Source organism: Haliaeetus leucocephalus, unplaced genomic scaffold, assembly GCF_000737465.1.
Source record: "Haliaeetus leucocephalus isolate CR32 unplaced genomic scaffold, Haliaeetus_leucocephalus-4.0 Scaffold240, whole genome shotgun sequence".
Taxonomy (NCBI): domain Eukaryota; kingdom Metazoa; phylum Chordata; class Aves; order Accipitriformes; family Accipitridae; genus Haliaeetus; species Haliaeetus leucocephalus.
In genome coordinates, this window is record NW_010972676.1 from 449,305 (window position 1) to 465,391 (window position 16,087).

At 43.6% G+C, this 16,087-nt stretch overlaps 1 protein-coding gene across 1 annotated transcript in view; it reads left to right on the top strand.

Moving 5' to 3' along the window:
- The window catches only part of MYO7B (myosin VIIB), a 50,957-nt gene that overhangs the window by 33,506 nt on the left and 1,364 nt on the right, over positions 1–16,087 (top strand). Inside the window, exons 32-47 of the mRNA XM_010568200.1 lie at positions 736–903; positions 1,516–1,633; positions 1,724–1,850; positions 2,614–2,783; positions 3,485–3,666; positions 4,469–4,596; positions 5,148–5,305; positions 5,781–5,934; positions 7,911–8,066; positions 10,813–10,918; positions 11,050–11,163; positions 12,048–12,135; positions 13,264–13,370; positions 13,844–14,029; positions 14,882–14,998; positions 15,709–15,792. Of these exons, the coding sequence (XP_010566502.1) occupies positions 736–903; positions 1,516–1,633; positions 1,724–1,850; positions 2,614–2,783; positions 3,485–3,666; positions 4,469–4,596; positions 5,148–5,305; positions 5,781–5,934; positions 7,911–8,066; positions 10,813–10,918; positions 11,050–11,163; positions 12,048–12,135; positions 13,264–13,370; positions 13,844–14,029; positions 14,882–14,998; positions 15,709–15,792 (2,163 nt within the window). The remainder of the gene's footprint in view (positions 1–735; positions 904–1,515; positions 1,634–1,723; positions 1,851–2,613; positions 2,784–3,484; positions 3,667–4,468; positions 4,597–5,147; positions 5,306–5,780; positions 5,935–7,910; positions 8,067–10,812; positions 10,919–11,049; positions 11,164–12,047; positions 12,136–13,263; positions 13,371–13,843; positions 14,030–14,881; positions 14,999–15,708; positions 15,793–16,087) is intronic.

Sequence of the window (16,087 nt, forward strand, 5' to 3'; positions counted from 1 at the left end):
ATCCCATCTGGTCCCATAGATTTGTGAGTGTCCAGATGGCGTAGTAGGTCACTAACTATTTCCTCCTGGATTAAGGGGGGTATGTTCTGCTCTTCATCCTTACCTTCCAGCTCAGGGGGTGGAGTACCCTGAGGATAACTGGTCTCCCTATTAAAGACTGAGGAAAAAAAGCCATTAAATACCTTGGCCTTTTCCTCATCTCTGGTTGCTACGTTCCCTTCTGTATCCATTAAAGGATAGATATTCTCCTTGGCTCTCTTTTTATTGTTAACGTATTTGTAAAAACATTTTTGTTGTCTCTTACAATAGTGGCCAGATTGAGTTCTAGCTGAGATTTTGCCTTTCTAATTTCCTCTCTGCATGACCTTACAAGATCCCTGTATTCCTCCTGAGTTTTCTGCCCTTTAATGACCAATTCCCGTCCAGGTGATTGTACCAGCTGTCACTCTGCCACTTGTAATTAATACATTTTTTTTCCCTGCAACTTTCAGTTCATGTGGCAGTTGGAGGCATGTCCAAAGGGGCAATTTGGGTCCCTTTAAAATATCTTTGCTAATAATCTCTTTGATGCTATGATTGTGTGAAGTTAATTTCTCCTTATGCTGGATGACTGTCAAGAGTTATCCAGACAAAAATGGAGAAAACCCTATTCCTAAACTGGCTTCAAGGTTGAACAAGGCTATCTGGACTCTGTGACATCTTTCTAGGCCTCTTTTAATGGATTAATTGTTTCAGGAGGAGGATTTGGTGGAGATAGGTGCAAAATATTGTTACACCCAGTTTGGAGATTCCATCCACAATGAACTTGTGCAGAAGGTGCTCCATGACTGTATCCCAGTGAAACAGCTGAAGTCCAAGCCCCTGGAAAAGTGGGTGAGCCTTATAACCTATGCACATGCTAAGGTAAGAGGTTTGTTTGGCACTGCTGGGTAACCACTCTCAAGCACCAGCTTCTGCTTCTTTCACCATTTCCATTTATGAATAGTCTGTTGGGGGAGGAAGGAAAAAAACATCTCAGTTTGTATATCCTAAATAGTTAATTAGGGCTGGGGGAGTGGAGAACATTTCCACTCACTCTTCCATGTAGGACTCAACAGGGGCAGGGGGCAGAATGAAAAAAGTATATTTAAATCTCTGAATAGGGTATCTTTTAAGGCTTTTTATCTCCCATCTGACAACTGAGTCAGGATGGGTATGAGATGGAATATTGGTTTTGATCTGGAAATGGATTACCTGAATTATTTCCCTGGCACCCAAAGTGTGTTAGATTCTGAACAGATCAGTCAGTGGGAATTTGAGGGAAATTTGGAAGCCACATTCCTGTGGGCATCCTCAGCTGCATGTGGCTTGGGCCCCTGGAGGCTGTTCCTGATTTGACTTTCTCCAGTTACCCTTGACACCAGTGACAGCAGAGGACTGTTGGGAACCTCTGGGATCAGGCCTGCTCTTTATTGTCTGCAGATCATGCAAACCAGATTTTACTGAGAAAACCTTGCGTATCTTTTTATACTGCAGGCTCCATACACACAGGACCGTCTGTCCCGTCAGACTGTGAAGGAACAACTTGTAGATTTTGCTCGCTTTCAGTGGCCTTTGCTTTTTTCCCGATTCTTTGAAGTCACTAAGTTTTCAGGTAATCTCGGGAGCCTGGGAGTAGAGGACGGATATAAGATCAATAGAGAAGGACTTGTAAAGCATTGATAAGTTTTTTCTGCATTTTCAGGTCCCAGCTTGCCCAAGAACCACTTTATTGTTGCCGTAAATTGGAAAGGTATCTGCTTCTTGGATGAGTCAGAAAAGCGGCTCCTTGAGCTGACCTTCCCAGAGATAACTGGCATCCACACCAACAGGTGACTGCCCCAGAAAGACAAGAGCTGAGGAAGGCATCTCTGCCCATACTCAGGAAGGGTTTTCCATGTAGGAGGGAGGTGTACTTTCTCTGCCGTCCCCCTAGGTGATTTGATCTGAGCCTGGAAAGGTGGTTTAGTCTAGGTCTGGGAAACAGAAGGGGACAAGTTGTGAGCAGCCTGTAAAGGAAATACTGACATGGATGAATCTTCCCAGCTGATGGAAGGAAAGATGATTGTGTTCAGTCAGAAAGGTATAAGGAAGCACAGACATGCATCAAGACAAGAATGGCCCAAATAACTAAGATAGTTAAGCCATCATCTATTATGCATGCTAGGAGTTCGTATACTTCTCAGGTGTGATGGACCTGAACAGGATAACTGAGGGAAAGAGGGTAACCATTGGCTTGCTCAGGGCACATATCCTTGCATCAGATCACTCAGAGAATAGGGTCTGACATACACAAAAGTACCTCTGTGAGGACTGTCACAGATTTAATTAGTTGCTTAGTTACTCCAAAAGAAGGGTGTTCTTTTGTCTATAATGAAGTACTTCTGTACAAAACATGGTGGAGTCCAGAGTGAACCTGAGACACTTCAGTCCTTCACACCTACCAACTCCTACCATGAGAAGGCAAATTTATAACTACCAACACTCACTGTAAGGGATTTGTCTGCAAGGAGGTGTAGGTGCCTTGGATGTGATTGCAGATGGGTCTGTAAGTTTTTCAGATGCTCTGGTAACAATCTGTTCAATAATACATAGGGCAGTGAAGTCATTTGGACAGAGCTGCACTCTCATCACACTTCGTGGCGAGGAGTTTGTCCTGACTTCTGTAAACAGTGTTGTCATTGCTGAACTGGTTGTCATGTTCCTGGAAGGACTGAAGAAGAGATCACGATTTGCAGTGGCAATGCATGAGAAAAAATCCCAAGGTAAGTCTTATAACTTTTCTACAGGCTAGGGAAGAAATCTTGAGAGAACCCACAGCACTCGTTTGAAAGAGCTCAAAGAGAAGAGGGAGAACTTGAGCAAGAGTCCCTTTGCTCCAGGAGGGATGCATAGTGATCAGCACAGCAATACAGAGCATAAGGCAATGTGATTCAATACCTTTGCATACAAATTAACTTTCCTTCCTCCTTCTACTTCTTTGCATATTTTATTTAGATAGTACAGTGTCCAATAACTCAGCCTTCTTGTAGTAGGAAGTTGGATCTGGGGTCCCTGGAAATACTTTCCAGAAAAATTTCACAGAGGTGGTAAACTGGAATTTTCTGTGGAATATAGTTGGCTGGAACAGAGAAGAGGGGATTAAATTGTAAACATTAACTTCACCTACTTACAACTACTTTCTTTCCATACTTTGCTGCCAGTTCTAGACACAAAGTCAGCATCCATTTGGAACAAATAGATTTTTGCCATTGCCCTCAGTGGATCAAAATCAGCCTGTCAGAGGAAATTTAAGTGATTTCTCTGAAGTGTTACTGGATAATTAGTCATATTTACACAAATCACTTTCTATTGCTTATTGAATTCAGGCCTTCAAAACACAATTCCCTTGTCTTTCATGATGCAATCCCTTTGCATTTTCCTGGACTGTCAAGCCTGAACAGTACTCCCTTATTCTGTTTTCCAGAAGATCCTGCCATCCTGTCCTTCAAGAAGGGAGACTTGCTAATCTTCACCGAAGACAAAAGGCTGGATGCAAACTCTGGCTGGACCTGTGCCCAGAATGAAAGGACAGGCAAAACAGGGAATGTATTTTTGGAAGAGATCTACACCATTCCTTCTCTCACAAAACCCTCTAGTCAAGTGCTGGTAAGAAAAGCTGAGCAGTCTCTTTGAAGAGACTGGAAGATAAACGATAATAACAGTGTTAAATATGATTAAATTTATAACTGGAAGTTAGTTGTTCCTCCAAAGTCAGACAAGTTCTATATCTCCCATTGAAGCAAAGCATTTCATTTCGTCCTGACTGAAAACAAAATTAAACCTAGTCCAAACTCTAAGGAGAAGACTGCAGTTGCACAAAAGCAATGACTTCCAAAAAAATGGTCTATTCACCATTAGGGATTTCAGTGCCTGGAATTGGTAGCAATTAATGGAAATGGGTGTGCAGTTGAATTTTCCTGTATTCATACTGGGCTTGATTGGGCTCGACTGGGCTCAAGGGAAGCTCTAAGTGCAGCAGGTTACTTTAAAAGAGTATGCTCTTTGAGGGAGTCAAGGTTTCCCATTGATCACTCTGCTAACAATTTTGTCTTCAGTTTTGGAGATTCACTATATTAGATACTGGGCTAACAAGTAAAAAGCTGAAAAAGTGGGGGAAAAACACACTAGTGATAAGCAGGTGCATTTTTAACAAGTGTTGTGCTTTGGATAATCACATACATTTTGATGGCCACCACTGTTGGGACTATGCAAATTACTTCCTTGAGTCAACTATTCCCAAGTCTTTCTTGAGTCTCTGAAGATGCTGCTTAGGGGACAGAAGGTCTCCTGCAGCACAGAGTACTCAAGTTTAGTATACGCCATCTGCACATATATGCTGAGTAACACCTGACAATCTGTGCAAAGACCTGTGTCCATGTGACATCTCTACGAGGCTGTGTCATTCCAGAGCTTGCTGATGATGTCTCCAGACCAGAGGAGGACAGCTTCACAGAACTCCTACATGGATGAACCTGATGAGGAGGATCTCAAAGTGAAGCCTTACACCCTGGAGGAGTTCTCCTATGAACACTTCAGGTGAAGCTCTCTGTGTAGTGTGCACCCTAGGGAACTTCTTGTTGATTTCAGTGATCCTTAAAGCCTAGGATGTAACAGCATCTCCCATTTCTGACTGGGTTTCTTTTCTTTGTTCCCTGTAATTAAGTGTGACTTTGGACGTGCAGAGATTCTGGCACATGGCCTACTTGTATCTTTTGTCTGCAGAAATGCAAAGGGAAGGGTAGAAGAACCCCAGCTGGACTTATTTCTTTCCAGGAGGCCCTATTCTTAGTTCTCACCTCTTCTTCAGCACTTACCAGCTAGTGAGCATACACAACATTTCAGGCCTTGGCGAGTAGGCGAAAAATTAGTCTTCTAAATCCTCTCTTCTTTTTGCAAGCCTTCTCCCTTCTGGATCTACAATAAACTACATTTTCCTGTTCTTGTTGACCTGCATAATCAAACAAGATAGGAGATCACTGTCTTGGGAAAGAACATGCCTAGAGATAAGTCTTTGTGATAATGACCTCCTATGTTCATAGCAATATTGATCCAGTAATTTTGTATTGTCTGTATTTGTCTTCATTCAGGACTCCTGAGAAGGAATCCATCAGCAAAGCTGTTCTCCAGAAATCCCGTGGGCGCAGTCAACTGTGGGCACACTCTAAGGAGCCCTTGAAACAGCCCTTGCTGAAGAGAGCATGCACAGACCCTGATCTTCGGGATTTAGCCTGCCAGGCCTTCATTGATATCCTTTGACTCTTCTCTTTGGGACCTGAGAACGCTCAGGGGAAGGAAGAGCTAGCTACCTCCACTAAACTTGCCTCCATTGAGATAATACCGCATCCACATTATAGGGGATATGTTTACATCAAGGTGGGGGGTATCAACTTTGTTTCCCTTGTCTACAGAGGAAAGGTCCTGTTCCCTCCAAATGCTCCACAACTCCTGATGGCTCACTGAACTCAGAACGTGGCTTTAGGAGTGGGTGAGATTTACTGCATATGCTCAGAGCAAGCAGCTAATACGGTACAAATCACAGCCAAGCAGTGACTGCTGCACATGGAAAGGGGGTAGAGGACAGGTGGGGAATATGTTCCAGACTGTCCTCCCAGTATTTGCTACTTAGACATCAACAGTGTCACTGACATGTTAGGATCCAGGTGAGACTTCCCATTTACCTTCCGAAATTGGCCTGCTTTTGTCCTTAACAGCACGTTCACCCATCATGAAATTCATGGGAGACTATCCCTCAAAACAGACACACTCCTCTGTGGAAGTCACTGACCAGATATTTGTAGCAGCTATCCAGGAGGAGGTCCTGCGGGATGAGATTTACTGTCAGATTATGAAGCAACTGACTGAGAACAGAAACAGGTACTTACCCGGGTGCACACACCCTGCTTCTGCAGACCCAGGGCTCAAGTACAGCTGGTGATCAGGAACCCCTGCTACACTCGTGATGGGGTGGGGACAGAGGGGAAGGATGCCCAAATGTTGGAGTGACACCTTCCCTTCCCCCTTTTTCCAGGCAGTGCTATGGGGCTTACCTTTACGGAGCACTCAGGACCACTGACTGGCAGTGAGAGGCCACAGAGCAGGACTATTACTCCTCTCCCTTGAGCTGCTGCTTTGCTCCCATCAGCATTCAGTGCTCATGTCTGTGCAGTATTGTGTGAGGCAAGCAAGGTGCTACTGAAGCCCTCTTACTCCCAAGGCAGTCTGTGGAGAAAATATGGCACTGCATAGAATTCTTGCATGCTTTCAGTCGCTGCTCTGCCCTCCATTTGTTGTAGGTTTCCCAATGACAATATTTCCCTCCTATAAGCACATAGTTCACACCAGATCTTTTACCACCAGTGAATACCTTTGAGTAGTTATATTAATTAGGTTACACAACTGCCTTGCAGAACAGGTTGGTTACACAGGTCCCTGCCCATGCATAAGTCTCCAAAACAGGCTGGTGTTTTCTTCCCCACTCATAAAATGGTAATTTGACCTACTTCCAGGGGAACTGAATTGCAAAAAGAAGCTTAAAATAATACTAATTATTAACAAAATAGTTTGTCTGTTTCTAGCTGCATTGTGTCACTGCTAAAGTTAGAGAAGGAGCTTCTATTTGCTTATTTTCTTTCTTACTGTTCCACAAATATTAAACTTAGTGGAACCTTTACCATGCATGTAACTATTAAATAGTAAATTTCCTTGTGTGCAGTAAATCTTACAGGCTATTTAATGCATAGTCTGTAACCATGGTGCCAGTGCCATGTCTGATGTACTCTACCAATTTAGTCCCATGGGTCATTCACTGTTTTGAGAGGGATCACTGGTGTGGAAAAAACAATGCTTGAAAGGTGGCTATTTCCATATATTTTCATTAGAACAGCCAGAGCAACAAATTGTTCATCCTTCCCAGGCTACTGTGCTGTGGACCATGTCCCGCGCTCACATAGACATGAACACCACTGATCTATAGAGTATAAATGGGATTAAAATAGTGTGTCTTCCTCTGCAAAATTAGAAAAGTAAATGGGAATAAAGAAGCCAGGACCTCTTTATTCAGCAGACTCTGGTGCCCATTCAGAGGCAGACCTGCTTACTTTCCCAACTAAACCCACTTCACACCATTTAGTGTTTCAGAGCAATTCCTGGGACAGAGCTGAAGTTTGTTCTGCTCCTGGTGTTGAAGGTAGAATGACTGACCACCTCCTGGCTGCAGAACCTTTCTTCCTGGTGAGGGTGAGATGCCAGAAGAACTTCAACTGGCAGATTTCACAGGTCCAGAGGCTGGAAGAACTGGCTTTCTGCCTGAAAATTGTATAAACTTCATCTGGAGTGTTTTAGAACTTAACTACCTCATTACACAATGCCATCCACATGCTCATGTTTCAGACCAGGACCATGTGTAAGGGAAAGTCGATTGCATGCGAAGTGCTTGTGCAAGCTGGCTAGCACAGAGGGCAGGTGAATACAAACACCTGATAAAGCACAATCCAAATACATGTGAGCTTGAACAGCAAATTGACAGTGGCTTTCCAAGAGGGTGGCACCAGGATCACTGCTGCCAAGATGACTGTTAAACTGGAGCTTATATTTATTCATGAGATTTGCAACTGTCATGAATATTCATCAGCCAGGATTTAGCATTGTCCTCACTTACAGGCTGTGGTTGTTGCACAGAAAACGGCTGCCAGATCCTGTGTGAAGTCTCTGTTGATTTGCAGCTCTCTGCTGAATGGCACAACATACCATATGTATGAGCGTATGTTCTGTTTCTCTTCCCTGTAGCTGGTGTGTGGTCAAACAAAGAATTTTATGTGGCTATAGCAGAACTGTTTGCTTTGTGTTCACAGGTACAGTGTGACCAAGGGCTGGCAGCTCCTTTGGCTCTGCACTGGCCTGTTCCCACCCAGCAAGTCACTGCTGAAACATGCCCAGAAGTTCATGGAGACACGTCAGAAAGAAACACTGGCCTTGGAGTGCAGTCGGAGGATTCAGACAGTGATGAGGTAAATGATCCAGCATATAGCCAGCTCAAAAATCATGAATCAGGTGCCAAAAAGCTCACAGGCTAAAAAATTGAGGCTCTTACTTTCCTTTCCCTCTTTACATCCCTTTTTTTTTTAAAGTGATAATTATTTTTAACTCCCTTACAGACTTTGAACGACTAAGAGAGGTCTGTGTCACAGTTTCAGGTTTTTCCTTCAGAGTTAGCAACATTTTTAAAAGTTCAACATCATACATAATCACTTGACTTCCAGAGCTGGGTATTTCAAACATCCTAAAGGGCATGCAGCTTGAAATGAAATCCTGCATTGTCATTGATGAGGACCTGACCTTTCTTTCCTTTGGTGAGGCAGCATGTCCTTGTCCCCCTTATGTGTGCCTGAGGATCAGTCTTGAGTTTGCTGAATGTCGGTAGCACAGAGCTGCAAATGTGCAGCTAAAAATACTAGGTTTTACTTATAGTGGGGTGGCACCACTGAAGTCACTGACATTTGCAGAGTGCTAACATGGCTCTGTTGGTTTTCTGACAGTGAAGCAAAGCAGATCCATGCTGGGAAGAGAGGATCAACACAATCAATTCCTGTTCTTTGAAGAAACCCAAATGAGCAAAGCCCTGACACTTACATGGCTGCTCAAAGCAAGGCACTTCTCAGACCACTAGGCATTACCCCAGTCCTGGTGAGGGTTGAAGCAATAAGGCCTCCAAACCACAGTGCTTCCTGACCTTCTGAATGACTTGTTGGTATAATGAACATGACACAACCAGAGAGAGTAGAAGGGCTACCAGGATTTCAGGAAGGATCAACTGAACTGTAGGGGGAAGGTTTCCCTAGATTCTGCCAGGCACTGGAATTACCCAGCTTGTTGGTCTGAGAACACAGTGCTTTGGCATCAAGGTTAACCCCAGCCTTCTCCCTTTTGATCCTGCTGCGATTACCACCTGCCTGCCACAGATCTCTTCAGCAAAGAAGCTGCCTAATGATTTCTCCCTCCAGTTCCTCCATCCTCCCCCTTCTCTTAGGCTGGGCCCTGCATTTGGTCTGTGAGCTCTGTGGGTCAGGCTCAAGGGGAATGCTAACACAGTGGCTGTCCCCCTTGCAGTGGATGGGTTTTGGCACTGCTGGGAAATGTCACTGCACATTGAACTCGCCTTTGAAGTGCCTGAAAAATGCATGGCGAGGAATGCTATTCATTGGTTTTTTCTATGGAGAAGACTGAACATTTCCTGCCTCCCTATATCATGTGCTATTCATGCTCTAAGCCCTGTTGAGCTGTATAGAGCTTCTTTAGAGTGGGGAAACACGGAGGGAAAAGCAGAATGGGCTGTTTGGGAGAAGAATTCTATCTGCTAAACTGCCTCAGATCTGGAGCCTGGGGGATGGGAAGAGGAACAAAGACAAATGTTGTTTTCTAAGAGTATTTCTTTTCCTAAGATTGAACCTGCATCTGCTCTAAATAGAATAGAATAGAATAGAATAGAATAGAATATTTCAGTTGGAAGGGACCTACAATGATCATCTAGCCCAACTACTCCCTGTTAAGTAACCTACTCTCTTTGGAAAGGGGAGAGCAGGCAGCTCAAAGGACTGACCTACAATATGTGGAGTGGAAGCCAGCTGAGCCCTTGGGTACAATTTTTCCTCCATAAACAGCTTTACAGCTTCATCCCCAGACTCCTGGCCAGGGAACCAGCGAGCACCCTGATGGGTGTTAGGCAGATCTTGCCTTGGCAATGAATTCTGAGCTGAGGCTGCAAGGAGAGATGGCCCTGTGCCTCCAGCCAAACTGCTGTGTTTCCTTGGTCTCCTATGGCCTCCCTCTGCAGCAAGTCCAGGAATAAATGACTGAGTTGGGTAGGTCCACACTCCTTACAGTGCCTGCACAGTACCAAAGCACATGCTGTTCAACTTGGTTACAGTCAGGGTTTTTTTTTCTCCAAATGGAACTGCCACTTTATTTAATAGAAAAAAATGTTTTCAAAGCCACACAACTAAAGCTGGATGCCAGACTAAGCTCTCTTCCTGAGAGATTGGCCCAGTGTGAGAGAGGAGTTTGGCCCATAAGCTGTGGTGTACAACATCTCTAAACAGCCTGCTCTGTGCCACCGAGGGCAGGAAAATACCAGCCCCAGAAGGTAATGTGCTAGATTTGTCCTCATTTTAACTGTATCGAGGTTTTTGCATGACTCAGACTTCAGGGCCAGTTCCTTTGCTTTAAAAGACAGCTCTGCTCCGAGGTATAATTTCAAAGAACTGGGATTGTACAGCTTAAGCACCTCTTGAGTCAGTGATTACATGCCAGTTCTTATATAAAATGTAATGCTTCTAGTGGCCCTCCAAACTTTTCTGGTACTTGCCTCCTGAGCTGTAACTCATTTTGTGTCTGAATGCATATCTTTTTGCTGATGCAAGAATTAAATAAAATGTATGTCTCCTTGTAGCCACTATCTTCACACTTCAATAACAGTAAGGAAAAATGTTGCTGAATACGTAGAAGGGGTAATGGTACTGGCCTTATTCCTGCAACCTCCTTGCTGAGTAGAACAGACTTTTAATATACAGGCTAATAAGACCCTCAGTTTCTTGCTTTTATTACACTGAATTTGCACTGAGGTGAAGTTCCATTGGAGCCCACCCCATCACACATTTTGGATGGAGTCTGTTGTTCAGATAGAATACTGTTGTTCAGCTCCTCAAAGATTAAACATGCAGCACTAATCTCTCTTATGATGGTGGTGGCATTTTCCAGGAGTGGCTCCAGGAAGTGGGCACCTCATCCTGTGGAGGTTGAGGCCATCTTACAGAACAACACTAAGATCTCACACAAGATTTGCTTCCCCAATGAAACACAACAGGTGAGAACTTCTTTTCCCAGCCTTGACCATTTTCCCAGCCATGATGTGTTCATGCAGGAGCACGTTTCAAGACATTCAGTGTTCTAATTTCTTCCCGTCCTCTGTGTAACAAGAGTCTTGTTATCTCATAGACATTTGATGTGGGAACAAACACCAAAATCCGGATTCTGTGTCAGAACATAGCTTCCAAATTACAGCTGAGCTCGTGGGAAGGTTTCAGCCTCTTTGTGAAGATTGCAGACAAGGTAACTCTTCTTGACTATGGCAGGGTAGCCAGACTCCCCGCTCCTCTCTTACTTATTTACCAGGCCACCTAAACAACCATATATGAAGCCAAGCAACAGAGTAGGTCATTACTGCTTCTGTCTTACTGAGGGGATACAACCTAGGCTCAAACTTTTAGCACCTGACAATTATTTTGAGTCTTTTGAAGGGGCTGGATGGAGATGCAGAGTTTCTATCAGTCTGCCGGTATACAGGTGGTACTAAAAGCAGAGGAGACAACCACTTTCTTGCAGCTGCCGGGATGGTAGCAAATTCCATGTTGCATACTGCTGGATTCAGCCCTTTTCCACTCAGGCTTTGCCCAGGAGATGTGCTGCACATGTACAGTACCCTTTACTATTAGGGACAGCAGTAGCTGACCAGCACCAGTGGCTGACCTTGCCTTGTCTGAGCTGAAGCTTGGGTTGGCTGCCTTTCTGAGAGGTCCTTTCTCTCTGGAGCTGTGATCAAGGCAAAAGCAGCACTGATTCCAAGCATGGGGAGTGCCTGATGTGCTGCATTCCTGAAAAGAGGAACCCAGTATGTGCCAGTATTTTACAAAGAGGAGATGGCTAAGAATAAGGTAGGCATCTTTAGCTTGATGTCAATAAGCAGGTTGGAAAGAAAAAAGGAACAGAAGATGCAATAAAAATCCCTATATGAAATGTACATCATTTGAGCCTTCCTTCTCCTATTTCTCTACTTCTTTCCCCTTGCCTCTGTTTTTCCTGCCATAATTGTGCTATGTCACTGTAGACAGGGAAAGAAAATTCAGCCTTATACTTGGGTATGTTGGCACAGGCAGTGTTTTATTTGATCCACTAGTCCCTCCTTTCCCCGCTTCATTGCTTGGCCTCTTTTTCAGGTGATCAGTCAGAATGAAGCAGACTACTTCTTTGACTCACTAAGGCAGGTGACAGACTGGAACAGGAGGAACAAACCAGGGAAAGATGGTAAGGAGAAAGCCAGCATGACAAGAAACTGCATGAGACACTGTGTTGAACTGGGGAAGCAGCAAATTTATCCAGTAGGATTTACTCCATCTTGGGAAGCATGTGGCAGAGCCTTATATAATTTTTGTTTGTACATACACAGTTACTGCCTGCACCAGCAGTAAGATCAGTGACCTGATGCAGCCAAGCACTGGCTATCAAAAACACCAGAACATCTTTGTGGGGGGATCTCTCCAGAAATTTTAATTGGTACCCAGGATTTTTTGACCTGTTGCATCCAAAACACACAGCTGCATGCACACAAGTTAGATAGGTTCATCGTCTTTACAGTCCAAGTCTCATGCATTGCCAGATCAGGTATGAGCCAACACATGTAAATAGGTTCTTTACACAGTGCCACTCCCACTCCTTGGGATGTTAGAAAATTGTTGTCTAGATTATTACCTGATGATACCAAAGCACAAGTTGTATTGCCAGGGGAACACTTGTTAGAATAAAACAATATAACTAATGACAGCAATTCTTTGCACTTCACCCCACGTATAACAAATATTTTGAAATCTACATCAAACTCAAACTCCACTCAAATTTCATATTAATTTATCCAGATCTTAGCTTATTTCAGGACAGCTGAGGTTGAGCTTCCCGAAGCACTATCTACATATCTAAGACTTTCTAACTTCTCTCTTCTCCTCACAGCTGATAGAGCTGCTAGGAGCTCTGAAAATCACAGCATAGAGATGTGGGTGCACTAAATCACAATTAATTTCTGTTAACACAGCCATCAGGGAATGTACCTGCATAAGTATAATAGAATTCAGGTGCGCTGCACATTGGCAGGCAGCTGTCATGAGCACCAGGAAATAACAAACACTCATACTGCAGGCATCCTCAACTTTTTCCTCCATCTCTGAAGAGCCTGCACCTTAGATCACTGCTTGATCAGTGTCCAGGAACAGACAACTAATCACTTTCTCAGTCATCTAAAATGGCCTTTTGTACTTTTTTGTTACTAATTTTGTTACTATTAAAACCAGAATTACATTTCTGATGAAACTCACAAGCCATTTAAAAGCTGCAGAACTGTACAGCGATACAGAGAATACTAACAAGATGTCGTTTCCTTAGGGGCTGCTATGTCTGTGGCTTATGAGGTATACTTCATGAGAAAGCTATGGCTGAATGTAACTCCTGGGAAGGACCTGAAAGCTGATTCTATTTTTCATTACCACCAGGTAACCAGCTCCCTAAAGCATAAACATAATGGCAGGCAATGTTATCCAAGAAATACTCCTGAGAAAGTACACCTGCTAGAGTATTACCATCTCCCTCTCCAAGGCCTGCATTATAGAGCCTCCAGAGGAATACAAATACCTCTGGAGGGCACAGCTTAGCCTCAGGAGCAGATTCATTTCTCACGGTTCACACCTTAGCTACACTGCTTATGTTAGGAGCACAGTTCCCTTACCTAATTGTTCCCTGGAGGTGCTTGTCTTGCTCTGTAATTGTATGGAGAATAATAGAATGGTTTGGGTTGGAAAGGACCTTTAAGAATCATCCAGAGAACCTCCAGAAGGAGTCAGAAGTTCTTGGGATGTTCTTGGACTGTGTTTGGCATGACTCACATCCTGACCTCACAGATTTAGAATGCATAAGTCAGTGTTTGCTTCAGCCCATTCTGTGTGGATTCAAAGCTGGTCTCTTCCAGGAGTTGCCGAAGTACCTCAGAGGCTACCACAAATGTTCCAAGGATGAAGCTGTCCAGCTGGCAGGGCTGATTTATAAAGTGCGCTTCAACAATGACCGCACACAGCTGGCAACCATCCCCAAAATCCTGAAGGAGCTGGTGCCAGACAATCTGCTCCGAGCAATCTCATCAGATGAATGGAAGAAGGTAAGAACATCAGCTTTCATTACTCATACTACTGCCACAGAGCTTTATGAGAGAAGAAAGATATTGAGCCATGCTACCTTTTTGATCTGATAGTCTTTGAAAGCACTATGGAGGGACACTATTGGATGTTGCTGTTTTCTTCTTACAATCCAGATTTTGCATCCTCTCTACCAAAGCTCTGAAAGATATCTGCAGCCCTGGACAATTGATTTGAGAGGTGCATCTTTCTTGGAGATACTAATCTATTTTCAGTGCCCAGAAGAAGAGTTAGAGACAGGAAATTCAGTGATGGGTCTGGGGATTTGAGGACCTTGTAGCAAAACAGAAAATTAAGATGTGTCCTAAATATTTCATAATTTGGCCAGCAAATCAGTTGCTTTGTACCATGTGCATGCTACTCACAGCAAAAGGCTCTTTTATCCACCAAAAGGCAAGAAAGTTTCACCAGGTACTTATCACTTACTCCACTGAGGAAGACACAGGACACTATTTCAAATACAGAGGGAAAATTCACCCTACATGATTCAGCAGAAAATGTGATACATGTCTGTGGGTGTTGAACATGGGCTTTCTGAATTTTGTTTCACCCCATATTGCCCCTCTGCCCTGAAATCCATTCCCTTGGGCTCCTGGACTTCCTTCACCCAACTCATTAGTAACGAACACTGGGGAGGTTCTGCCTCCACCTTGCCCCATGGCATGGTAGGCTATTTGCATTTTTACAGTATTCTGTTGCTGTGGGCAAAAGACTTATCTTGGTGATGATCTGATGCTGTCTTTGGTGCTAATGCTGGACATTGGAAACCTGCCTGTAGCCAACTGAATAGGCTTTATATCCTTTTTTCTAAACAGAGCATTACTGCAGCATATAGTAAACACGAAGGAAAAACTGTGGATGAGGCCAAGATTGCCTTCTTGAAAATGATATACCGGTGGCCAACATTTGGATCAGCCTTCTTTGAGGTGAAGGTATGTTTAAAGGACTGTATGAATGGCTTTGGTAGTAGACCAGCACTGGGGGATATGGACCGACTATAATTCCGTATCTGTGTAAGTAAGAATACATTATAAAGCTGAATTCCCATCATCTACTGAGGAAAACTCAGCTCCATGAAAGTAGGGAGACAGGTTCTTTATCCATTCTGAACTATGTTGCCTGTTATATACTGGCTATGTTGTTGTTCCAGTTGTAATACCTAATATTACAATTATGTAGTAGATGGAAGGCTTTCAGTTACATAGATACTTAATTGTCCTGCCTTTGTTCTCCACAACAAAATGCTACCAAATCTTGTATCTCTGGGGACTCTTCCCTCAGAACAGAACTGTACTAATCTTCTCATTCTGCAGTGAATACCTCCAGGAATCGTTTCCCACTTGCTACCTTTAATTTCTTCTCACTAGGCTATTAACTGGTTTACAACCAACCATCGATCCTATTATCAGATAGCCTAGGAAATACCAGACCTGATTCTGCTTTTATGTAGCAGCTGCTCAAGTCATCAATACATGGCCAAAAAAGTAATCCTTAGCAATAGTTACATAATATTGAAGAGCTTTAAGTTTCAGTGTTTATTTGGTAGAGAGAAGCAGCACTGGACACTGTTAAAGGTCACTATGCACCCGATATGGATCATTTCTTTATTTTCTCCTTATCTTGCTCTGTTACTCATTTATAGCAAACCTCGGAGCCAAATTTCCCGGAGATTGTGCTGATTGCAATCAACAAGCAAGGAGTCTCACTGATTCATCAGAAGACAAAGGTAACTTTTAAGGTTCCTTCTCAAGCGTCTAAGGAAGGATTTAATTGACTGTGCTAATTTAGGGACAGCAACAGGACCTTCTCCCTGAATGGTAGGAGAGGATAGAGTCCCTCTATTAATTTTCTGTGTGAAACCAAAGAAAATGTCATAGCCTCAAATTGCTTCATTGCAGTTTCTACACTGGAAAGGAAACAGTGTAGAGCATCTCTGAAAAAAGAAGTGGTAATCATGATGGACCTGGGCAAAGTGATAAGATCAGGCAGATGGATGGACAGTGCACTAGGGAACCTGCTTC